We start from the raw sequence: 25,136 nt of genomic DNA on the forward strand, positions 1-25,136 counted from the left end.
CTAATGTGGAAAGAAAAGCCTAGTCCTATTAAAGTTAATTGCCAAACTCTCATTCACATCCAGGAAGTCCGTATTTCGTTCCTTGGTTCTGGGTCGGCAGCAGCCAATGCTGTGTCATGGAGAGTGCTGCTAAGAGTTTTGAAACTAATTTCAGTGGGAGTTTTGCAAATGATCTCTGAGGGCTGGACCATTACTGGTTAACTGCTCTGAGTAAATATATATATGTATGCTTACTTAGAGCATATCAGTTTTCAGCCCTAGGATCCATAGAAAGAGGAACAACAGCAACAAAGCTGACTATGCCTTTGGCCAACAAAAAGATATAACACAATAGGGAGGGACCATAGACTTTATGAAATACAAAGATACTAGATAAACAAGGATGAAATGAGAAAGTAGTTGAAATTCTTATAAGGATATGTACCAATATTAAGAAAAAATTTCCAGAAAAAGTTGCTGTCCAAAACGCTAGCGAGCAAAACACTTCTGCAAGGGAGGGAACAAGGGAGGAAGGGGCGAAAGCTAGAGATATTCTCAAATCAGCCCTCCTGACCTCCACAGATAAGGATCAGGTTGCATAAAGAAGAACTTGCATTTTAAAATATGACTTGGAAAAACTGCATGTTTCTTACTGGTAATTCTTCTAGAGATATGCATAGTTTAAAAAATCTTAGGAAAACTAGATTTATCTATCATCAGAACCTTTTAAGGTTTTCCCCTCCTGAGTAAATTTTTTTAAAATGTTTATTTAATTTTTGGCCCATCCTGTTAATACTCCTCATGAATCTCTCAGCCTTTTGGATAAATCTGCCAGATGTGAATGTCTTCCCAGACTGAACTGACCTGGATACGCAACATGCACAACGGCACTGCCGAAACTCCACATACGGCGGGAACAGGCAACGAGACTTTGTGCACACCGGCACCGAGCTCTGAGTTCTCACTGGGTGTGCTGGTGCTGCTGGCTTTCCTCATGGTGTTGCTGGCTCTGGTCACCATCCTTGGAAACACCCTGGTGATCCTTGCTTTCATCATGGACAGAAATCTCAGGCATCGGAGCAACTATTTCTTTCTGAATCTTGCTATTTCTGACTTTGCAGTGGGTAAGTGGCAGCGGTGGAGGCGTGTACTATTTGTTTTGTAGGAATCTTAGGAGAAGCAAGGAAGGGGACTTCTTTTTCTGTGTGGTTTCTTCTAAGAGAACAATTTCCCAGCTGTGTGTCTAGGGAAAGGAATGGTGGAAACTGCATTGTTTTAGCAGCCTACTGTTTTTCAGAAATACATTACTATAAGAATGAGGCTTTGAGCAACCTGATCTAGTGGAAGGTGTCCCTGCTGAAGGCAGAGGGGTTGGAACTAGGTGATCTTTAAGGTCCCTTCCAATCCTAACCATTCTATGATTCTAAGAAGCTGATCCTTTACCAGGTAAACAGATAGTGTTTAATGTTATTGCTTCAGGAAAAAAATATTGCTGTGTGTGAATAGATGTGAAATAATAAAGAATGGGAGGTGCTTGTGAAGAGTCTTGACTAAAGTCTAGATAGTCAAATCAAATACAGCATATATTATCTAACAGATGTTGCATATGTGGTTAATATCTTCCATTTCAAACTACTCTCACACAATACAGATAATCATCTGAAGTTTGCAACTAAATAGCGATGAATAGTATTTTTCAAAATTTTGCTGTACCTGCTCTATCTAGGGTCATACCTTAGGAATATGTGTTTGTGTATGTAAATAAAAATAACAAATTGTGCTGGTTTTGGCTAGGGTAGAGTTAATTTTCATCATAGTAGCTGGTACGGGGCTATGTTTTGGATTTTGCTGGGAAAATTGTTGATGATTCAGAGATGTTTTTGTCAGGGCTGAGCAGTGCTTACACAGAGTCAAGGCCTTTTCTGCTTCTCACAGAACCCCACCAGTGAATAGGTTGGGGAAGCACAGAAAGTTGGGAGGAAACACAGCTGGGACAGCTGACCCCAACTGACCACAGGGATGTTCCATATCATATGACATCATGCTCAACATGTTTATTTTAATTTCAGTAGCTTAATACAGAATAATGTTTACTTCAGCAGGTAAAAAAGTCAGCTGCTCCTTCCTTTAGCAGGTGATGTAAACAGGAGAAGTAATAATGATAATAGATATGACACACCTTTCAGAAAGGTATTAATTATAAAAACATTGCTGGTGCCTAGATTGTAGTTGAATGTTCATTGTTTGTATAAGAATACAAAGCCTTCCACACGGCAATTCCAGTCAGTATTGATCTTTTATCAGATACCACAGAAATGTTTCTTTGCTTTCACGAGCACTGCCTGCAGTGCTGACTGATGTGCATTTTGTTTCTTTCCATAGGTGCGTTCTGCATGCCTCTCTACATCCCTTACAGCCTGACAGGGAAATGGCACTTGGGAAGAGGCGTCTGCAAGCTCTGGCTGGCTACGGACTATCTCCTGTGCACAGCTTCAGTATTTAACATTGTTCTTATCAGCTATGACCGTTTCCTGTCAGTTACTAAAGCTGTAAGAAGAATAGTTCAAGTTATTTGTTTATATGTGTATATATATGTATATATATATTTTTATATAAAAGATTGTTCACAGTAACACCAGAAGCTAACTAGTCCTTTGTTACTGTACCACTTCTTTCTGGAGAAAAGCTGATGCTTTTATGTTACATTCGGACTTAGAGATAGGACAATGCCTTGTGTATGATTTCAGTGTTTCCCTCCTTTCGCCTGGGTTAGAAACTATTTAATTACAGTACAAAGGAGGTGGAATGGTCAAGGTAAGTAAAGGGCAGTAGGTGTGTGCAAAACTTGGGTTTTGGTCATTAGAAATGTAGTAATGAAAACTAGATTGAGTCAAGGATGTGCTTAGGGCTTGGGATAAATTTTAAAAGGAGAAGAGGGTATGGATAGAGATGTGGGATGGACTGACTGAAGATCAGATGAGGATCTGTGTTACCACAGGGGGTGATTGACATGTGCTGCCAACAAGCAGCTGGGTGGAATCTAATCCCTTGAAGCAAAAAGAAGAATGAATCAAAATATGCAAAGAGGTAAGAGGTGTTTCTTGAGTATTATCGTTCTTCTGCTTCAGAAAATATCTGACAATCAAGTGGTAAATATTTTCATTCACCATTTCTAAGGTCTGTCTGGTGTTTTGTCCAGATGGAAGATGATCAACATCCTTTGCCTTTGAGTGTGGTAGTTTGAGTGACATGATCTGTGTTAGATTGGGAGGATCTCATTTAGGAAGTACTGATACAGTGCCTAATCTTTTTCTCTTTTTCCCCAGTGTTGTGGTTTTAGGGTTAGTTGTTGCTACCTTTTTAAAAAAAAAAAAAAAAAAAAAAAAGCTGAACAATAAAGTATGAAAATCCCTGTATTTAAGAAATAGTAATATTGAAAAATATTACGGAAGTTGCAGAGCTCAGATTGTGAGAAATGTAAATTAAGAAGGCCTCTGCAACCCAACTGAGCTCCATGTTCTTACACACTGTTGATAGTCTTTGTTTACATAATCACATTCTGTTTTTCTCCTTTAGGTAATTAGGATGAAGTGAGTCCAGGAGTGTGTAACATAGGGCTGTTATCCAAAGAAAAGATGTCATGTTTCCTCATGGACTTAGGATCCACCTCTGCCTCTGCTGCAAACCCAACTTGTGGCCAGGGGCCAATCATTTCTGACTTAACTTTTTGTGAAGCTGTACTGAGCTTCCTGTTTTTTGCCTACTAAATTGTGATGCTTGTGGTCTTACAAAGGGCTGCAAATTCATTATTGCAGAAGTGGAGCTGTACTCTGAGATTATATGATGCTTTAAGATGTAGAGGAGTCTGAATTTTCAGGCTGCAGATGTTTGAAAGAGAGAATCTAAAATGATGTGTGTAACACTGCACTACTGCTGTGTTACTCACTGGTAAAATAGGGACAATACCTCTCATGTTGTATGTGGCTGTGAAGGTACAATTCATTAATATTTGTTTAGCATGTAGGTGCTATGCTAATGAACAGCTTCGCTGATGAGGAAGGTAGTAGTTCTGGGTCTGAGTAAAGCCTGAGATGACAAATGCTGGACAGTATAGAGGAAATAAAACTGTCTAGCTTCTCATTAACTGAACATCTTGTGCTCTGAAAGATGCAGGGGACCAAGAGCTGGGAGCATGTATTGCACATACTGGCTGGGCTAGTACAAGGGTGGTTTTAGCTCTCAGATTTCCTGACTTTGGATGACATGATTTTAATTCTTAATTTTTTTTTTCAAAGGTAGATATTTTTGGCTAGAGAGTAAAATAAATTAATGCAGTCTGGGTAGATATAAAAACATCAAGGTTTGCAGTAATGCAATGAGCTGTTTACAAGGTAAAGTGAATGCTAAAAAAGAATGTTTCAATAAAGTAAGGGATGTTAAAACATATGTGTGGGGTAGATTTTTCTGCTATGACAAGAGGAAGCAGTATTAAAAATTCTATGGTCTTGTGTTTGCATTCTCACGTGGCAATCTTAATATAGAAGGCTTCTACTTTTGCCTCTGCAGGAAGGAAGTCCCATAGCTGCTTTTGCTCTCCTCTGAGCCTGGGCATTTCATGAATGATAAACTGATTCCTTATTGCTACCTTACTGTGGTGGTGATGAAAACAAGCCATTTCTTTCGCACCTGGAAACCAAACGGTAGTTTAGCCATCATAATTTCTGCTCCTCTCCAATCCCAAGTATTAAAATCAATCACAGAGCTACAATATTTGAGGCGCAAGACTAACAGGACCTTACATAAGTGACAATGGTATAGATGTCTGGGTGTCAGAACAGAACAAATATATTTGACTTGCTTGCTTATGTTATTTTGAGATAGTTATTCCCAAATATTATCTGAATATGCGACATGTCCTTTTCCTTCACAGGTATCTTACAGAGCCCAGCAGGGAGTAACATCCAATCCTGTCATCAAGATGGTGGCCATCTGGGTCTTTGCCTTCCTCCTCTACTGCCCAGCAATCCTCTTTTGGGAGCACGTGGCTGGACACAGTGTGGTAGCAGCAGACCAGTGCTACGCTGAGTTCTTTGACAACTGGTACTTCCTCCTGTGCGCATCCACCCTGGAGTTCTTTGTGCCGCTGCTCTCGGTGACCTACTTCAATGTGCACATCTTTCACAACATCCAGAGGCGCCAGCGGCACGGCAGCACGCAGGACTGCGAGCCTCCAAGGAATGGCAGCCTGTCCTGGAGGTTTTGTCTTTTGCCAAGGCCAGGAACATCATCTTCCTCAGAAGTAGAGGACAGTGTTTCATCATTAACGAGGTCATGGAGACCGGCAGTGATGGCTAACTGTCCATCTCCAACACAAACCAGTCCCACACCTCTCAAAAGGGACTTTTCTGTTTCTTTCCGTTCAAGGACTGGGTCAAAACTGCAGCAGGACAAGAAAGTAGCAAAGTCACTTGCCATAATTGTGTGTGTGTTTGCTGTTTGCTGGGCTCCATACACTTTACTAATGATTATTCGTGGGGCCTGCCAGGGAACCTGTGTTCATAACTCCTTGTACGAAATAACCTTTTGGCTTTTGTGGATCAATTCCTCTTTGAACCCATTTCTCTACCCTCTCTGTCATATGAGGTTTCGAATGGCTTTTATGAAAATACTATGTCCCAAAAAGTTTGCAATGTTGAGATCACGTAACACACCTTCTTTTTAGACAGTTAAAATAAATGACTTACAGATAATATTTCCCCTCTAATGCATTTTTTTATACATATCTTCAACAGAAATGGAGAAAAAACTTTTGTTTATTAATTGCATTGGTTAAGAGTGCAGCAGAGGTATGTATTTGCCCTGATTTTGCTAGATTTCAGGATCTTCTTTTAGCTGGTATGATGCGGCATTAAACACCATCTAGTGCATTAAAAAGAATAACAAGCTTTGCTGGGTGTCCTTGGTTTGTGGTTTGTAGTGCTTTTTTTTTTTTACCTTTTTTTTAAAAATACATCTGGTACTATGAAAGATCTTTTCTGTAGACATCTCCATAGAGGTTCATTGAAGGGAGATATCTGTTTGTGTATGAGTTGAGTTAAAATTTATGTCCTATTTGTGAACCTAAAGCTATCAATAAAGTAGCAGTTCTGCTACATTTTTGAAAGGCTGTAAAAATACTCACAGGAGCAGTATAACTTAATTTTAAAAACTATTATGAAGAAAAGATAGTGCCCTGTAGTCGTTATAATACCCACAGTGAGCAATATGCAAGTGCATGGACTGGCTAATCCAGCAGATCTGTCCTCTTCTAATTTTATTATAGTCCATACCTGGTGTTGCAGGACACAGTGCATGAAAAGTTAGTAATTCTGGATGATTTTCAGAGAATGAAAGTTTCCATGGTAATGGAATTTTGAGATTGGTTATCAAAATTGTCACAGGCATAAATGGTTGTTACTCTTTTCACCAGTACTATCTTTTTTGCCTGACAGAGGCTGCCTCTTTGGTCATACTTATCTGATATTTAGTGCCAGATTTGTGCACTATTTGGTTACCTAAAAGACAGACCAGGCTGGGCACAGGATCCTGTTGAATTAGCTGAGCGAGCAATACAAAGTTCATGCTGGACTTATGATTTTGGCTGGCTGTGCAAAAGTAGATAATACCCTCTCGAGTGTAAAGCTTTACAAGTGCAAAGATATTCCATCAAAATGTCTGGAACAAATTTGAACTGTCAGAGTGATTTTTATACTAGATCAGTTCTTTGTGTCTTGTTACTGTGACATTACATGGATTTTCTCTGCCACTGAACCAGTATCAAAGTGGATTTTTTCCTATCACTGAACAGGGGCCATATTCGCTGCTTGGAAATGGGATTCACAGAGGTCTGAAAGCTGACACAGAGTGTCTTAAGCTGCTGTTAATAAACAAAGTGGCTGAATAGCAGTGCTGAAAGGAGTGAGTAGATGTGTTGTTGAAGGCAATGGAGCTTGGTTATAACCCATTCCATGTGCCAAACCTTCTTACCTTGTGCTGGGTGCTGCAACTCACCCAGGTGGCTTTCATGGATGGGTGAGAGTCACTGGTTAATTTTTTTTTCTCTCCTTTTCTATAATTTTCTTTCCTCTTTGTATACATCTAGAAATGTATAAAATATGGAAGAAGAAGTCTGATGCACAGAAAAATGAAGAGCAGTAGTCAATTTAAATAGTACTTTTTATCTAATTTGAAATTGGCTGCAGAAGTGTTGCAGAAGCAGAGTACTCCTTTGCAAGCACAATTCAAATGCAAGCAGCTTAATCATAGCACAGAAGTCGATGGCTTCAAGGCACTAAAATGCCATTCTGTTTAGAGGTCTGGAACAGAAATTTCTCTCACCAGTTTTCACACTGCTGGAAGATTATCTTTCAAAATTCATTCTAGTTATGCTTCCTTGCCTCACATGGACAGTGTTACAGATTGTAAGCCTGATTGCCAAGAGAGAGATACAGCTTCAGGAGGAGGTCATTGATTTGGCACAGCTCTTTTCACTGTCATGAGCTGAGGGGCTGGCATAGGTTTTGTGGGGGGTTTTTTGTTTGTTTTGTGTTGTGGGTTTTTTTTTTCCTGTGACACTTAAAAAAAAACCAAACACACACAGACACAAAGGTACCACCACCTCCCCTTTAAAATATGTATAGAGTAGCTAGTGTACTAAATAAACATTTATTAAACAGAGAAACTATAGGTAGGCCCAAAATGGGAAAGTATTTGAGTTATCTGCTTTTCTGTCCCTATGCTTTTAGTATAAAAATTCAGTTTGCATTTTATGATTAAAGAATGTGCAAACTGTATCCACATTTTTCATTCCGGGAAAACTAGAGTTTGACAGGGAGCACAATGAACAGCAAATTTGAAACCACGTACAGCAGTGAAGCTACTAGAGATCCATGTGCTTGTAATAAAGAACATCAAAAACAACATTCAAACTGTTTCGTCACATCCCTCCTGTATATTTGAAGAATTTGCTGTATTTTTCTAATTGTTGAAAATTTTGCTCAGTGCTAGTCAAGCGGGTAAGTCAAGCACTTAGTTGCTGTGCTGACAGCATTAGAGCTGTCTTGCTCAAGGTGGCATCCTAAGTGGCATTCTCCTCCCATTTTGCAGGTTATGGTAAGATGCTTATTCGGTATTTGTTCTTGGGTGTGCCTTTCATGCACTGACATACATAGACTTTGCTTGACAAAGTGATTTCTAAGCAAATTCTCTCTATCTATTCACTCATCCATTTCACCATTTCATGCCCTTGCATTTTCTTCTGTCTTTGCAGATGTCCAATAACTCTTGTAAATACATGGTGACAGTAGGCCTATGACTCTGTGAGGTTCAACTCAAACCACAACAAAGTATTTCTAACTTTACCCTCTCAGGTCTTAAAAAAACCCAAATAAAACATATATTTTTGTTTTATCTTTTGTGTTATCATTTGTTTGTTTGTTTATTTCTGGGATGAGTATTTAACCCTAATGACTCTCCCAATCTCTGTCTCTTTTATGTTAGGCTATGGTTTTTCCTCTGCAGGGAGGAAGGAAGGAGTGACCACACAGATTTCTCCCTCAGTCCTATAAAGGACTATGATTAAAACTTTAACATTTGATTTATTCCCTAATTTTTAAAAGCAAATGGCTACTCTTCTCTTTTCCACTAATCCAGTTATTTTATCAAAGAAGACACCCAAGTTGCTCAGGCATGATTTACCCTTGGTAAACCCATGCTGACTGTTCCCAGTCACCTTTTCCTTCCTCAAGGTCTCAGAAATGCCTTCCATGAAGACTTGCTCTATTACTTTCCCAGGGACCACAGAGAGGCTGACCTTTTGTCCTTGTGGCATCATTTGAAGATGAGTGCAACATTTGCCTTTCTTTAGTCTTAGATTGGGAACCTCCCTTCATCTCCCTGACCTTTCAAAGAGGTTAGAAAGTGGCCTTGCAAGGATGGTAGCTGATTCTCTTAGCAGCCTTGGATGTAGCCCATCATATCGCATGAACTCTTATGGCTAGTGAAGACTGAAGCAAATAAAGCATTGGGTACTCCAGCCTTATCCACATCTGCTGTCACTAGATCACTGGCCCCATTCAGCAACAGGCCTACCTGTGTCTTAAAATGTTAAAATGTTTCAGTATTTTACTATTAGTGGGGCTGCTGAAGTTCATGTTGTCCTTGATGTCCTTTACAGGTATCAACTCTAGGTGAGCTTTGCTTCTCCCAACATCATGTTTATGAGGCCAGGCAACATTTCTAAATTCCTCCTTTGTATTCTGTCCGTGCTTCAAACTCCTTCATGCTGCCTTTTTGCATTGTAACTTCCCTCATTAACCAGTCTCATTGCAACCTCTACTTCTTTTCTTGACAATGGGGGTGGCACTTTCTTGAGCATAGAGGTTGCTGTCCTTAGAGGCCTGCAGGTTTCCTGAGCATATTTTCACTTCAGAGCTGCCTCCCATTGGATCCCACCTACTACTTTCCTGAATAAACCAAAGCATGCTTATCTCTAGTCCATGGTCTGTACTCTGCCACTCTCCTTCCTCACCAGCTTTAGAATCTTGAACTCCAGTACCTCATAGTCCCTACAACCAAGGCTGCCATTGATTACACCTCCCTAACCGAGCTGGTTACTCTTTACCAGTGAACAGCTGATCTAGCTGTGTGTCACGCCTGTTGACCCGTTCAGTACTTGTATCAGAAAGTTGCCCCTGATACTCTCCAGGAATCTTGATGACTGCTTGTACCTGCTGTGTTGCCCTTCCAGCAGATGTCATTAACATTAAAGTTGTAGACAAGAAACAGGGTCTGTGAGCCAGAAGCTTTCTTGCCTTACCCTGATCAGGGTCATCTGCAACACACTCCCACCCCTATGTGACCCGTGTCACTGGTCCCTCCTCTGACCCTGACCCACAAGTTTGCAACCAGACTGGCTATCTCATAGAAGACGTCCATACATGCAACCTGCTTCTGCACATGGTGGGCAATCCCTGCTCCTCATCTTCCCTGCCTGCCTTTCCTGACAAGGTTATTTCTGCCTGTTGCAGCCCTCCAGTTGTGTGAGCTGCCCCACCATCTCTGTTACTCCAACAGCCTGGTGGCTTTGTGACTGCACAGGGAGCTCTAGTTCCTCCTGTGCGTTGGAAGAACACAGGCTCCAGGCTGCACTTCTACACATGCACCTGGGGCAGGTGTCTATTTACCACTTTTCATCATTCCTGAGGTCTCTTCTGTTCCTGTTGCCCTACAGTTTTTGCTTTAATTACTCCTTACAATATATTTCCCTTTGTTCCCCAAGACAGGATCAGAGCACCACACCTCTCTTCATGACATCTTGTCTGCCCTTTCTTTCCTTATTTTTTCACTACATCTTCTAAAGTACCCAGCATTACGTTTGCAGACTGAAAAGCCGGTTACAGGGAGTGCCGTGGCGCTACAGAGTCGGTGGGCTGCAGACATGAATCACAGCCATGGCCTGCCAGTGTCTGTGCACTCTTACCAAAATAAATGAAATTGTGATGAGGAAGGGATATGCCTTCTCACATCTGCAAAGGCTAAGGGTTTGGCACTTTGTGGAGTGGGAGCTTACCTGGAATTATTTGGGAAGTGGAGGATTAGATGGACCATACTTATGAGGTCCTCCAAAGTACAGGTGTTTGGTTTGTTGTGCCCAGAGCTAGACTTTCTTCTGATGAGGATGAGCTGAAAAGGTATTGGTGATATTTCTGATGTGTATAACTGGGTTTTAAATGCTCTGTAACCAGCAGCATTGCAAAACATACATCTCTGTTCTTAACTGTAAAATTTAGTAAGTGGTATAACAGCAAGTACAATAGTGCCTACAGTTTACTGTAAGACAAAGACACTTGTAATAATTTAAATCCTGTTGACCACTGGGGAAGTGAAAATGAAATCTGTTTTTAGCTTCATCAGAATTCAATGTGTAAAAATGCTTACACAATAATATGCAAACTGCTTGACTGTGAAAAGTTGTTTTCAGACTAACTTTTCTGACCTCAGTAGATAAGGATCAGCATTGAGGAGAGAAAGAGATAATTTATTTTAAAGTGTGCACTTACTGCTGCTTATGAGGTGGCTTTTTTATAGATTTTGTTTTCAGGCCAGTAGGTGCATTCAGATCAAGAATGTTAGAGTTTCCAGGCCTTGAAATTTTATGATCCTTTATTTTGATGTGTCAGTATTCAGCCCATCCTGTTGACAGATTTCTCTCCGCCTTTTGGATAAATCTGCCAGATGTGAATGTCTTCCCAGACTGAACTGACCTGGATACGCAACATGCACAACGGCACTGCCGAAACTCCACATACGGCGGGAACAGGCAACGAGACTTTGTGCACACCGGCACCGAGCTCTGAGTTCTCACTGGGTGTGCTGGTGCTGCTGGCTTTCCTCATGGTGTTGCTGGCTCTGGTCACCATCCTTGGAAACACCCTGGTGATCCTTGCTTTCATCATGGACAGAAATCTCAGGCATCGGAGCAACTATTTCTTTCTGAATCTTGCTATTTCTGACTTTGCAGTGGGTAAGTGGCAGCGGTGGAGGCGTGTACTATTTGTTTTGTAGGAATCTTAGGAGAAGCAAGGAAGGGGACTTCTTTTTCTGTGTGGTTTCTTCTAAGAGAACAATTTCCCAGCTGTGTGTCTAGGGAAAGGAATGGTGGAAATTGCATTAAGCATCTTAGCAGCCTATTATGTCTCAAAATATGTTACAATGAGAAATGAATCCTTTTTTCATTTACATACTTTTAATGTTGCTTCAGAAAAAAGAAGCATCTATTCTATGTGAATGCCAACTGAAGGAAAGAGATTGTTTCCTACAGTTTATGATTTACCTTTGCTCCTCTTGTAGGATCACACACTTCAGAATATCTTTACATTTGACAGTGTAACTGTTCTTTTCATACAGCTAGCTGTGATACCTCCAGCTAAATTAATTACTTCTCTGCATGGTACTAATGGCTTATGAGTGTGTTACACTATATCTAAACACTTCACAACTATGACTTTTTTTATCAGCTTCACTCAGTGCAGACAATAGATCAGATGCCTTGTTTGATGCCAGCAACAGCCTGCTGGCATCTCCGATCTGTTTTCCAAATTAGTCCCCTCTTCCCATAGTGTCACTGCAGAAGTCCAGGAGACTTGGCCCCTGGAGGTGCCATGGATCCAGTTCTGATGGGTGATGCCAGGCAAGGAGGTGGGCATGTGAATGACTCGTGTGGCAGTCCTTCAGGGTTCAGGCCAGGGAAACAGACCATGCAGCAGATAAAATCTGACAAAACCATCGTCCTGTGGCAGATGATATTCCAGCAAACATCTTGACTTGAGGCTAGCAAGGACTCATTTCTCCACAGAAGTGCTTTCTCTTCAGGATAGAGAACCATATTCACTGAATCACAAGGAGGGAAATTGCAGTCATTGGTTTACTCCAATTTTGGCAGTACTGTCCCCCCTAACTGCTGTTCTTTTGTCAGTGCTGTGCAGTGAATTGTATTAGTTTAGCCCTTAAGATTTTGCTTAATTTATGCTATTTATAAACTGTAGTCCCTAATTCTGGGGCTCGCCCTACGGGGCAGAAACCAAATGATGCGTGTGCTGGTGCCTTTGCTGTCCTGCTCCAGGCAGACAATCTGGTAGAGCTGCCATTTCATTGCTCAGTTCTTTTGCAAAAGTCTGTTTCTCCTCTTATCTTACAGTTTAGTCAAGAGATTTACATATCTGCCTTCTACATCAGTTCTTGTTTGTGGCTGGTACCTCATGGAGTCTTAAATCAGCCAAGACTAAATGATTGGTATCAGTATTATGTTGATTGTGTAAATCTAGGACTTTGTCTCTGGGATCAGTCAGAAAATGCTTTTATTTTCTGAAGCTGAAATTTCTTAAATTTCTTAAATTTCTTAGTATTCTATAACCTTTCCATGCATATGACTCATGTCTTTTGCACTCTCATTAGTAAAAGTGAGAATAGTTTCAAATATAAATGCTTAAAACTTGGTTCTTGCATCTGTATTTATATCTATAGCTAAAAGCAGTCATTACTTGTTGACATGGTGCCAAACATTGATCCCATTGATGAGAGCTGTATCTGTCACCAGCAGCTCTGAAAGATGAGTATTTTGTACAAAAGTTATACTGCTTGTATTTAAGGTATATGTTAAAACAAGCCATCAGTATTGAAAGCACATTTGCCTGCTGGTAACAGTCTGTCTGCTCATTGCCCAGAGGATTATTGTCAGTGAGCCATATCAGCCTGGATATGTTCAGTAACTTCTGAGATCTTGATGGATATATTAAAGAAGAATAATCTGAGGAGTTTAAAATGGATCTTGAAACTGTACATAGGTTTATATTTGTCTCTGGTGGGTCAGCTTTTTCAGAAATGTAGCATCAGATATTGCACCATACTTTTGAAAGAGTATTAGTGGTAAAATGAAGAAGTTGTTGGCTTGAAAATAAAACACAAACATGACTTTATTATGAAAGTACTTCAGTGGAAGGCCTTTTGGACAAAAACCAAATGTATCAAACCAAAAAAATAGTTCTGGAGTTAATCTCAGCTGAAGAACCTACATGAGAGTAAAACACCTCTAGAAAGTGGGAGAGGATTTCATACTTCTGCTGTGTCTGCTCTATCTTTGGTAGAAGAGGTTTCCAGATACAATGCAGACTGTCCAATATATTTTCTGTAGCTTACAAATGCTAATTGATCTTACTTTAACAGCCAACATTAACAACATCTGTAGATGTATTTGAGGGAAAACTCTAGCACAAAACAAAGCCTAGAAGATATACAGCAATGAGGTTAAATGTCAGAGCATAACCACAGCGCATACATGCTGCAGCACTGATTCTGTATCTTTACATACTATAAGTTGGCTAGACTGCCATTTTCTTCCTCAGTAGATCCTTCTTTGCTGATTTGCTCCAATCTTATCCCCAACAATCAGTATACCCAAATACACTAAGACCTAATACATAGAATCTCACTGTCAGATTTCATGCGAATGTAAGAATTTCTGTATGTAAGTTACACATTCACCTTAATAGATTTATTTATTTATTTATTTATTTATTTATTTATCCAAACACCAGAATAGTGCCTCTCTGCTTCCAGGACTAGTGTTTGCAATCCATATGAACCACACGGTGTCTCTGTGGTTGCTTTCCATAGGTGCGTTCTGCATGCCTCTCTACATCCCTTACAGCCTGACAGGGAAATGGCACTTGGGAAGAGGCGTCTGCAAGCTCTGGCTGGCTACGGACTATCTCCTGTGCACAGCTTCAGTATTTAACATTGTTCTTATCAGCTATGACCGTTTCCTGTCAGTTACTAAAGCTGTAAGTACCCTGTTTATAGCTTCTCTGATTTTGGATTATACTCATTGACCTTTGCCATGTTGGTGAGTATAAGCCCAGATTTAATAGAGATAATAGCCCTCAAAAATATGCTGGCATGTGGAGATTGTTAGATATTTGCAGACAGATGTGGTGAATATTCTGCATTGAGCATGTTTCAGCCCAGAGGCAGTCAAACAAGACTTTTCTCAAAATTTCTGCCTCAGGTTGCTGTTGTGCTACTGCTTGAGGGAAAGCATGCTGAAGGTTGAAAAGGGGCTGGTAAAAAGGGTACAAGGAAAGAGGAAATTCAAAATAAACTGGATTTGAGTTTGGACCTAAAATCAGGCATGGAAGGAAGAGGCAGCGGGGCTAGGACAGTGAGGTGAGTGACACCATGGAGGATGTCTTGCCCTGAGACGTGACCTCAAATGATCCTGGAGAAGACCAGGAGCAAGAGCAAATGGGGCAGAGGCTGAGACAAAGGACACACTGCAGAGGCTGCCTGTGGACATGTGGCAGATAAACTCCTCTCAGGTCCTGGGGCAGAATTCCAAACTTCAGATGCACTTTATGTCTCTGCTCTCTGCAGAGCATCCAACCCCCTTTCTGTGACCTTTGTATCTTGGTTCATGCTGAGGATGGAGACCAGCACTCACTAATCACTCTGTTAGCTCAAGTGGCAGGGAAATGTTGGGAAGAGCTAAAGGTTCCAGCTCTTTGGTGATGTGTGAAAATGTCAGCATAATGTCATATGATAGAATTTCAGGTTTATTATCGTTAATGATAATTAATTTTACGTATTATACTTGCCTTTTTTATTTTTTTATTTTTTTACATTTAATGATTCTACTTTATTTTATGGAAAAAATTCCAGGAAATCAAACACTGAAACATTTTGCATGTAAGAAACATTATACTGGGAAGTCAAAGACTCAGCATTTACAAATTACAAAATTAAAGAGCACCTGCACAAATGTAATTAAGACCTATGGACATTTGTATGATAGTCTTTAATGGCATTAACTCATACTTTTTCTATTTTAAACTGAATATCAAAGATCCTAAAATTACACATTCACCCTGTCATCCTGTGAAAGGGATGGAGCAGGATGTGAGCTACAAGATATCTGTTCTGCAACATATAGTGGAAAATACATACCGATCCCGGAGTGGGAAGAGAAGGAAGAAAAGGGGTGATTTTGTTGTTTCATCAGCTAAAGGCTGCATTGTAGAGCTGGAATGCATTCCCACCTCTTCATGAAGTGCGTAATAAACAATTTTCTCAAAGGTTAAATGTATGTGCCACATTTTCTGTTCACCACTGTGATGCATATAGTCATATTTGATTGTAAAATGCTGTAAAAAGCAGTGCAGTTTGGAGTCATGCTCTGAACAACTATAAAATGCCAATTACTCTGGCACTTCAGACCACAGATGTCTCAAACAAGGCATACTAAATGACTAGGTACTGACGGATGATCATGTTTCATCACCTGGACCAGCACTCTAGCACAGTTACATTAACCCATAGAGAGACATGTCAACATCGATGAATCAAACACACTTGGGTGAGCTTCAGCTGATCAGCATAGCTGCAGCTCCAAGTTACCAAGCACTCTGCTAAGTTCCCCTCCTCCTACTTCTGTCACTTCCAAAACTTGTTGCTACAGATGTGACCTGTTTCTTTATTTCCCTCACAGGTATCTTACAGAGCCCAGCAGGGAGTAACATCCAATCCTGTCATCAAGATGGTGGCCATCTGGGTCTTTGCCTTCCTCCTCTACTGCCCAGCAATCCTCTTTTGGGAGCACGTGGCTGGACACAGTGTGGTAGCAGCAGACCAGTGCTACGCTGAGTTCTTTGACAACTGGTACTTCCTCCTGTGCGCATCCACCCTGGAGTTCTTTGTGCCGCTGCTCTCGGTGACCTACTTCAATGTGCACATCTTTCACAACATCCAGAGGCGCCAGCGGCACGGCAGCACGCAGGACTGCGAGCCTCCAAGGAATGGCAGCCTGTCCTGGAGGTTTTGTCTCTCGCTGAGGCAAGGAGTGTTTTCTCCTCCGTTGGAAGAAGAGGACAGTGTTTCGTCCTCCATGAGGCCAAAGAAAGAGTCTTTGGGAACTGAGAGCTCATCTCCATCCAGAGGCAATTCTGTAACTCCAGAAAATTACTTATCTCTTTCTTTATGTGCAAGGGCCAGGTCAAAACTGCAGCAGGACAAGAAAATAGCAAAGTCGCTTGCCATAATTGTGTGTGTGTTTGCTGTTTGCTGGGCTCCATACACTTTACTAATGATTATTCGTGGGGCCTGCCAGGGAACCTGTGTTCATAACTCCTTGTACGAAATAACCTTTTGGCTTTTGTGGATCAATTCCTCTTTGAACCCATTTCTCTACCCTCTCTGTCATGTCAAATTTCGAATGGCTTTTATGAAAATACTGTGTCCCAAAAAGTTTGTAACATTGAGATCAGGCTCTTTTTAATGGAAAAAGAAAAAAAAGACTCAAGAGCAACTGGATGAGGGATGTAATTAGCCACAGTTTGAAATGAGAATTGATATCTTCCAGGAAATTTGTCTAGTTGGAAAGCCCAGATAAGCCTTCCATGAAATGTGTCCTCCTTCAGACAAACATTCATGCTTAAAGTCGGTGTAATTTTTCCAGCTATTTCAATTGGCCGGTTAAAGGATATTGCCTCTGTCTGACTTCCTCTAGTAGTCTATTCACATTATCTTCATTCTGGTTCTTGAAGATACTATCTTCAATTGCAGTACAGTTTATATTTGTGTTCATGGGTGGTTAAAAATACAATAAAAGTGGATACTTGCCATAAGGTCAATAGTGTTTTAAAGTTACTATCATCTTCTTGTTTTATTTCTTTTGAACAGTTTGTACTGCATTTAGTAGCATTTTTTCCTTGTCATAAAACATCCAGTGAAGTTATGACTTTAGTTGTCAGCCATATAGCAGGATTATTTCCTTTTACTAAGGATGTTTGGACATCAGGGAAATACAGGGACTACTTTTAAAAACTTGAGTGAAAGGGTTTCTTGTAGAAGGGCATTAATCTGCATACTTGCTCAGATGCAGCAGTAGAAATTTGGACGTGTAAAGCATTTCTGTGCACCTCCAACTATTCTTCAAGAAATAAGCCTTCCATAGCTATAGTTTTAGAGATCATAGAAAAGAGTAGTATTTGTTCTTACTCCTTGAGGGAGAAAATCATCTGCTGCTTTATCATCCAGGGGAGGATGCGTGCAGCAATCTGAGTGGCTTTAACACGGCATAAACCTCTCTAGATCATTTTGTGACTCTCAGTGAAGCTCTAATCCATACTGTGAAAGATGCTGGTCTTACAAGCTCTGCTCACTTTCAAATATGACATAATGCACAGGGACCAACTCATCTCGACACCTGAGCAAATCTTGCTTCATTTCAGTGTGACAGGGGGCAAGCAATTAGAATAATTGAGAAAAAGGCTAAATGTGAATATTCTGTCTCATTTGTCCTCTTCTGTACTCCTGTTACAAGACCTTTGTTGGAGGTTATGATCAATAGGTAAATTTCTTACACATTGTGTAAGGCTCTGTTTGGTTTGCTGCATGAGCCAGGAAAATGGCTGAACTTGGCGACTACCTATAGTATGTGTGGCGACCTAGTGGTGACTATAGTATGTGTGGAGGTAATCTTTCAATACACAGTTTCCAGACTGTTAAGGGTCATTTAGTTGCACAACTCTGAAATTCCCAGCTACTAGATTTCTTACTAAATAAACAGGTGTAACTCTTTAAAATACAAATAATTTATTTTCATCACACTGTCAGTAAGTATAGAGCCAGCAAATAAGTGGAAGAAAAAATACTGAAGAAATGTGAGAGGTAGTGGATGTCTCTTTTATCTTTTGGTTTTATTTATTGTATATTCATAGAGTATACTAGTATATTTTACTTAACACTCTTCTGAATGTTCTCCTTTTGGGCTGAGCTACCACATAATCACAGTTATTTGTCTTGCTATACTGTATGATAATCTAAACTCATCTACTTACACAAATTACATGTGTATTCACTAATGTAGGAAGTGTCTCTCAAATATGAACTGAGAGCCGTAACAGTTGATAGAAACTACTTCAAAGACTTGGTTTTTAAATAGAGCTTTGCTGAATGTGTTAATCATGGGATACAACATATGAACCAAAAATAACACAATGCAAAGAATGCGTGAAAGAAATACATAACTATATTTTTTAAACTTAAAGGGAAGAATCTCAATTTTTATATTTTTTAAGTTTTTTAAATGCTAGGAAACACTGATGGGCCCAAGATTCAAGTGCAAAGTGCTGAGGAAGGAGGGTTATTCTTGCACCTGCAGGTGGAAACATGAATATGAGTTCAGTGTCAGGAGAATGTTGACCAGGGACACAGCCCTTATTTGACTGCCTAATAACTAATAAAAAGCTGAATTATGACAAACGCTGCAAGGAGATGTACTTCTGTTAACATTGTCTCCAGGCAGACCAGGTGATTACTTAGCCTAGCCTGGTCTTGTTCCACTGTCACACTGAGCTGTTAAAGTGAAAAGTTCTTTCCTTGTACAGATTCTGGCCTATTATAATTTCCTTAATTATTTATTTTTGGATTAACATAGGCTAAAATGTAAATTTAGTGTAACTGAGAGGTTTACAAAAATATACTGTCTTTTCTATCTCCTCTCCAGCATTCGCCGGATACACTTATTTGTAATCTTTCTAGATGATGTCTAAACAGTACCAGGCATTATAGGATCTTGGCCAATTAGTTGGGCTTATAATGACTACTAAAAGTCAACAGACATATTCAAAGCAGTTCAGAACACAAAACACAAGTGCCCACTACATCCGTTTTCTTTAAGCACGGCATCTACCAGTTTTTTAACCTGCAAAGTTTTGTCAGTCTTTTAAAAGGTAACTTGTAAATTCAGTGATGTCGAACATGTGCAAACAAATCCTTTTGTCTCAGCCTTTATGGCAAATGACTCCTTAGTGCTTTAGAAGACATGCTTTTGATAGTGTTAGCAATAGGGAGTTAAAGATCTCAATCTGGTTACTTTATCAAAAGTTTATCTATGAAATCAAGCCATTGCCATGTGTAGATAGGGACATATACTCTTATATCTATGACATGTTGGATTTTTTTTTTTGTTCTTCTTCTTCCTTGCTCCCATCTTTCGCTTGCTTCTCATACCAGCCTGGTCTCTGCCGCAACTGGTTGGTACAGACTAGAATAACAGCTGAATGCTGGTGTCAACAGGGACTTACTAACTGATTGCTGTTCACTCGTATTACCATTTTCTTTCTCATTTCCTGTATTGTAAAAATATCTTTATTTTTAAGAGATCTACACAGAAATGTAATATTCTCTGAGTAAAACCTATTGTTAACATGTTAGCAGTCTAACACAACCCTAAATACCTCCTCTTACCTTATACAGACTTTACCATTCATAGTCTACCTGCTGTTAGGATGCTGTAATTTTGGGGTGGAACACAGGATTCTTGTGTATAATCACTAAGATAACAGTGTTGCCTTGTCTCACAAAGGCCAAAACTTAATTATCTCTATTCCTACCAAATATAAGGAATCATAGCTGATTCTCTTTGATGTGTGGAGGTTCGGGCACACTGCTTTATAAGGGTTTTGAGAATTTGGATTAAACATGATGTAAAATACTAAATTTTTGTTTAAGACAAAATTTATAATTAAAAAAAATCCCCCGAGATCAGAAATTAATCAATTTTAAGCAAAGAAATACAACAGGTGTATCCAGACCAGAAAATTCAATTTATCTTTGTTCTGGTTTTCTACCTGTGTGCTTCTAGTTTAAAAATAATGTTTCGACAGCTGTGTTAATGATGTGAGTTAGAAATAGCTTTCCTAGTGTAAATAGTATAAAGGGTTATAAAGCAGGGTGGCTGGATTTGTGTATGGCAAAACTGGAACAGCATTATATAATGAGAGAAGATGAAGTTCATTTTTTTACTGTGCAGAAGGGATCACTTTCTTGAACAGAGGGAAAACAAAAAAAGCAGACTGTCTCCTCCCTTGCGTCACCAAATCTAGGTATTGCCCTCCTAAGACCTTTCCCCTCTAGCTCTTTTTTCAGCACCTGGCTACTATCCTTTAGGCTGGATCAAACTTTCTTGCCTCTAAGTGTTTGCACAGCGCTTTGACCTTCACTTGTGTGCATACTCATTTACTCATTTTCTCTACCTGCTGAAAAACTCTGCCCAAAGTTTTTATCTTGAGTATGGGGTATTTTTTTTTGATAGGAAGTCTCCCTTATCACTATATCTTTAAAGAAGAGCATTAGTTAGACTTGTTGGTTGCAATAAGACTCAGTACAACCAATAGTGACTCTTCACTGATGTGCTCTTGAGCTGTGGAAACATTTTAAACCAGCCGTCCCCTTTGCCCCATTTTGTGGAGGACAAGGCAAAATGATTTGTGTTGTCCCCTTCACAATGGTATCTCTTGGTCACCCTACCTAGGTCTGACTGGGGAAGCAACACAACCTCCCCCTGAAGCCTGCGCTTTTATTTCTCACTTCTAGGAAGGAGGACGGTTACACTGCTGGGTAGGTGCCTTGTAAAACAGGAGGGCTGCTTTCCCCCACCACTCGTATGGCCAAAAAAATGGGAGGCTTCTCCAGAGTGTGATTTAGAGGAAGGGTCTGACTTAACCCCTTGTGACAGCAGTTGAGAAGGCCTGTTCGTCCCCTGGTAGGCTTGTGAAGGCAGGTGCTGTGAACACATCTGCTGGTTTACCTTATGAGAGATTCTCACAGAAGCCTGATTTTTGGCATTTTCCTCTCCCTGTTCCAACTGATGTGCTCCTGCAGATGTCACTAGTGCTACATGCTGTTTTCAAACCTTGCAAATCTGTGGGTTTTTCAAAGCGTGCCATTTGTACGTACAATCCTGCATGATATGACACTCGAGCCTTTCTTCTAGAAACGTCACCAGCTCTGTTATATTACATCTAATATTTACTCTGCTGCAGAAAAGATTAGGGATAGTTCTTATTACCTTGGCAGAGAAAGTCATATAGATAATCATAAGTCAGCACTGGACTTCTTTCTAAGTTGCCCTGCACAGAAATCATCCTGTGCTCTGCATTTAAAATAGAGCCTTATATCTCCCACGGAAAAGAAGAGAGAGTCATACTGAGCTGAGAGCTGGTACTCAGTCTCGGCTTAATGGAAAAATGTGTCCTCTCCTCTGATATAAAAGGCTTTGTTCTCATGATTGCTTTAAGGCTGTTTTAACTGTGGTCTGCTGCTAAAACAGCCCTCTGTCTCTCCTACCCTTCCTGCTGTTGCAGCTGCTCCCAGCCCCGTGGTCCTGCCCTGCAGCCGTCCTGGGTGAGGGCTTGTGCAGCTGTGCAGGAAATTCAGTCTAGGGGCTGAGCCAGGTGACAAGTAACCATTTTCCTGTTTGGTTGGTTAGTTTAGGGTGAGTACTTTATCTAGTTTATCATGCAAGCACAGAAGCTGCTGGAGTAACAGAAGAGGCAAGACCTCTTGCTTGTCAGCAGCTTACTTTTAGGTCAGCTTAAAGTAACAATGAAACTGCAGCTTTGGGTATGAGTATTTGGATATGTTTCTCAGTAATTTTCTACAGATCAGAGCTTTAGCTTGGCTGCCTTGGTAAACTTCCAGCAACCTTAGCAAAGGTATGCCAAACTAGAATGGAGTAGGACCTTCCCTGATCTGTATGGTGGACAACTTCAAGGGTATCTGCTCAGCTGGGCTTTTGGGGATGGAGGACTTCCCTAGTAGGACAGATCTCAGTTCTACCACTTTCCCTGATGTACTAAGGTTCTTAGCAACTTCAGCTGTATCTTTAGCCCTTTTTAAGGGGGAAACCGACTTTAACTTAAAATTAGCGGAGTTCCCTGCTGAGACATTTACATTCAACTGATTCTGCTGCTTTTGACAACTGGCTGCAAGTAGAGTCAGTCCTCAAATATACACAAAGACAGTATGTCAGTGCAAATGTCTGCGTTACAGGACATAAGCCAAATTAATTTCTGGAATAATGCCATGGAAGTTAATGAGTATGTCCTCTGAAGCGTAACTTTTTGCATTATTTGTCTTATATTTCAGTAATAATTTCTGGTGTATGCAGACCAATCAGTTTCCAACTTGTTCTGCTATTGCTATTTTAGGTTAACTCATTGTCTGACTATTCTTACCTTACACTCACAGGTACACTGTTTCTTTTCTGCTCTCTCTCAGTAGGTTGTTCACACTGGTTAATGTCACAATGAACTTGCTGATTTTTCCATTATTATATATCAGGTTTCGTTTGCTGTGTCCTGCCTGGGCAGTTGCCCCTTTGCACCGGACCACAGGGCTAGGGGTATCCTGATAGAAAGCAAACAGCATTGGCCTCTGGCTCACCTCCTTTTACGGTCTTGCACCTAGTGTTGTACCATTCTTCTCTATCATGTTGGAGGAACTGGAAATAGGGTCCTTTGAGGAGCTGTATTTAAATGTTTGCTATTTCTTCTTGATGAAGAATGGTAATATTATTTTTTAAAATATTCCTTCCATTTAGCATGCAGATTTATGTCTTCCTTGCTGTTTGAATCTGTGCATATAAGAGATTGAGTTAAGTCTTACCAACTTGTAGGGGGCAGTGAGTTTTCAGATGGAGCTAAGGAGGTTTCTCATGGACCCTTGCTGACCAGGGAAGGGCTTATTAGGAAAAAACTCATGTCTAATTTGATTTGGCTCACAAGCTGGGTGCTGGAGCCAGTACCATTGCTCAGCTCCAGGGGAGTTCTGCTACTACTAATTTGGAAAAAAACATCAATTACTTTTTTGACCTGGAATATCAAGTGATAAAATGCATTTTATTTACCAGTGCTTCAATGGATAAAACATACACAATCTTGTTTGTAGATGGATAAATGACACATAGACTAGCATACTGCTGGCGTATCCAAATGTAATGATTTGAATTGCCATACTTCTGTTTGGGCCATACAGATCTTGACAGGTGGGAAGGAAAAGCCTGAATAAAATGAGGGATGTGAGGGAGAGTAGTTAGTTGCCTATTATAAGAGCAAACAGGCAAAAACTCCTCTGTCTTTGGTAAAGATCTTGGGCCATATCTGAATGTCTCTTCTCACATAGCTTCTTAGATGCTAGAAAGGACTCTCTGAAGACCAGCTGAAGCAGTTACTACAGGGACATCTAGCAGACTTCTTTGAATGTATTTTTCATGGGAAAGGAAACCAGCAGAGCAGTAGGTGTGATTCAGTGTTATGCTACATCCAGTTCTGGGCTGGAAAAGATCTGACAGGTTAAATAGGGCCTTTCATTCTTCCCCCCCAAAAAAACCCCAAATTTGCTAAGTACCTTTAAAAAAGAATGTTACTAATGTGAGTATAATTTATTAGACTGCTGGGGTTAAAAAAAAAATAAATGGTTTCTTTAATTTTTGACATGTCAGCTGTGCAAAGAAATATCCAGAGTGGGAAAAGCGTGTGTTGGACTTTTGCACTGCTAATAATATCATGGCTTTATGGTCAAGTCGGGGAGCAGAGACCACCTTACCCACAGTGGAGCAACTCAAAGTCTCTCTGCAGTGATTAGTATTCCTGGACTGAGTCTGTTTATTTCTTCGACTTGAAGCCACAAAGTGTTCATATGGGCCATCACCTTCTCTCCTTCCTCCACTTGATCCTCTCAAAGCACAAATCACCAGTGTAAGAGTTCCCATGGGTGTTTCTGGGCAGACCTTGTTGTTAGGATCTTTTAATCTTGGGTTGTCTTCCTTTCTTGCTTCAGGCCATTAGCCTTTGTCTTGTCCCCTTTGACTGCCCTGCCTAGTTCTTGGCTCTCCATGGCTCTTGCTGGTTTAGATTTATTAATTGAAAGGAAATCCGCCACCATGGCCCAGCCACCTGAAGGGCTGCTGATAAGCCCACGGTGCAGCAGCAGCCTGCAAAGAGAAGTGCTGTGCTTCAGAATGCCCTGGTGGTTCTTGTTTTGCTGACAGTTAGGACACTTAGTGTCCAATTTAGCTTTGTAATAGATAAAAAAGGCTCCAGAGCTATGGGGTGAATTTGAAATCTGTGCCCTGCCCCAGAGAAAGGAGGGCAGAGATGTGATTTGGGCAACATAGCACCATGCCCAGGAGTCAGCTTTCAGGAGCTGTGTACCCCATTCATGGGGACCTGGATGGCCCAGCCTGCAGGGGCTCCATTTCTAAATATCTTGGCATGTAACAACAAGCATCAAGGGCAGGCTTGCCCAACTTAAAATTTTTCTTGGACTTGCGAGTTCAAACCTGGGCAATGTCCTCTGATTCTTTTGGTTTTGCACTAAATTTCAGGGTTTACAAAAAAAACCCTTCATTTGTTTTTCCTGCAAACTTTTGTTTGGTTCCTGCTCCAATTTATAGCCAAAAGGTACTGACTCCTCTTTAATATCTTAAATTAATGCTACAAATGCTTTCTCAGGAGGTTTCCAGCTTGAAGGGTGTTTGAAGGGTGAAGCAAAGAGACGAGGGCCAGCACGAAAGGCCTTTGGCTGAGCACACACTTTGACTGGGTCCTTAGGCTGCCCCATCAGCCCTGCACTGTTGGGTTGTATGAATGCACTGCAGTCCCTTTTCTCTGTTGAGCCGTAGATTCTCCCTCCATAGCAATGTCCAGGGTGGCTCCAGTAACAGGAGCTGCTCGTCCTTTAAAGCCTCTTTTCTTTCCTTCTTTTCCTTTTCTCATCCTTAA

The 25,136-nt window shown here is 40.6% G+C and overlaps 2 protein-coding genes across 2 annotated transcripts; both read left to right on the plus strand.

The window, feature by feature from the left end:
• Positions 1-814: 814 nt before the first annotated feature.
• Positions 815-5,701, plus strand: LOC104532520 (histamine H3 receptor). The gene is given in 3 exon segments (XM_010177751.2): positions 815-1,103; positions 2,362-2,528; positions 4,910-5,701. Coding segments are annotated over 3 exon segments (1,248 nt in total).
• A 5,552-nt stretch (positions 5,702-11,253) lies between these two features.
• Positions 11,254-16,843, plus strand: LOC104532521 (histamine H3 receptor). Its single transcript, XM_010177752.2, is given in 3 exon segments — positions 11,254-11,542; positions 14,191-14,357; positions 16,058-16,843. Coding segments are annotated over 3 exon segments (1,242 nt in total).
• Positions 16,844-25,136: the final 8,293 nt, after the last annotated feature.

This window comes from Antrostomus carolinensis, unplaced genomic scaffold (assembly GCF_000700745.2).
Source record: "Antrostomus carolinensis isolate BGI_N321 unplaced genomic scaffold, ASM70074v2 scaffold9101, whole genome shotgun sequence".
NCBI classification, from domain to species: domain Eukaryota; kingdom Metazoa; phylum Chordata; class Aves; order Caprimulgiformes; family Caprimulgidae; genus Antrostomus; species Antrostomus carolinensis.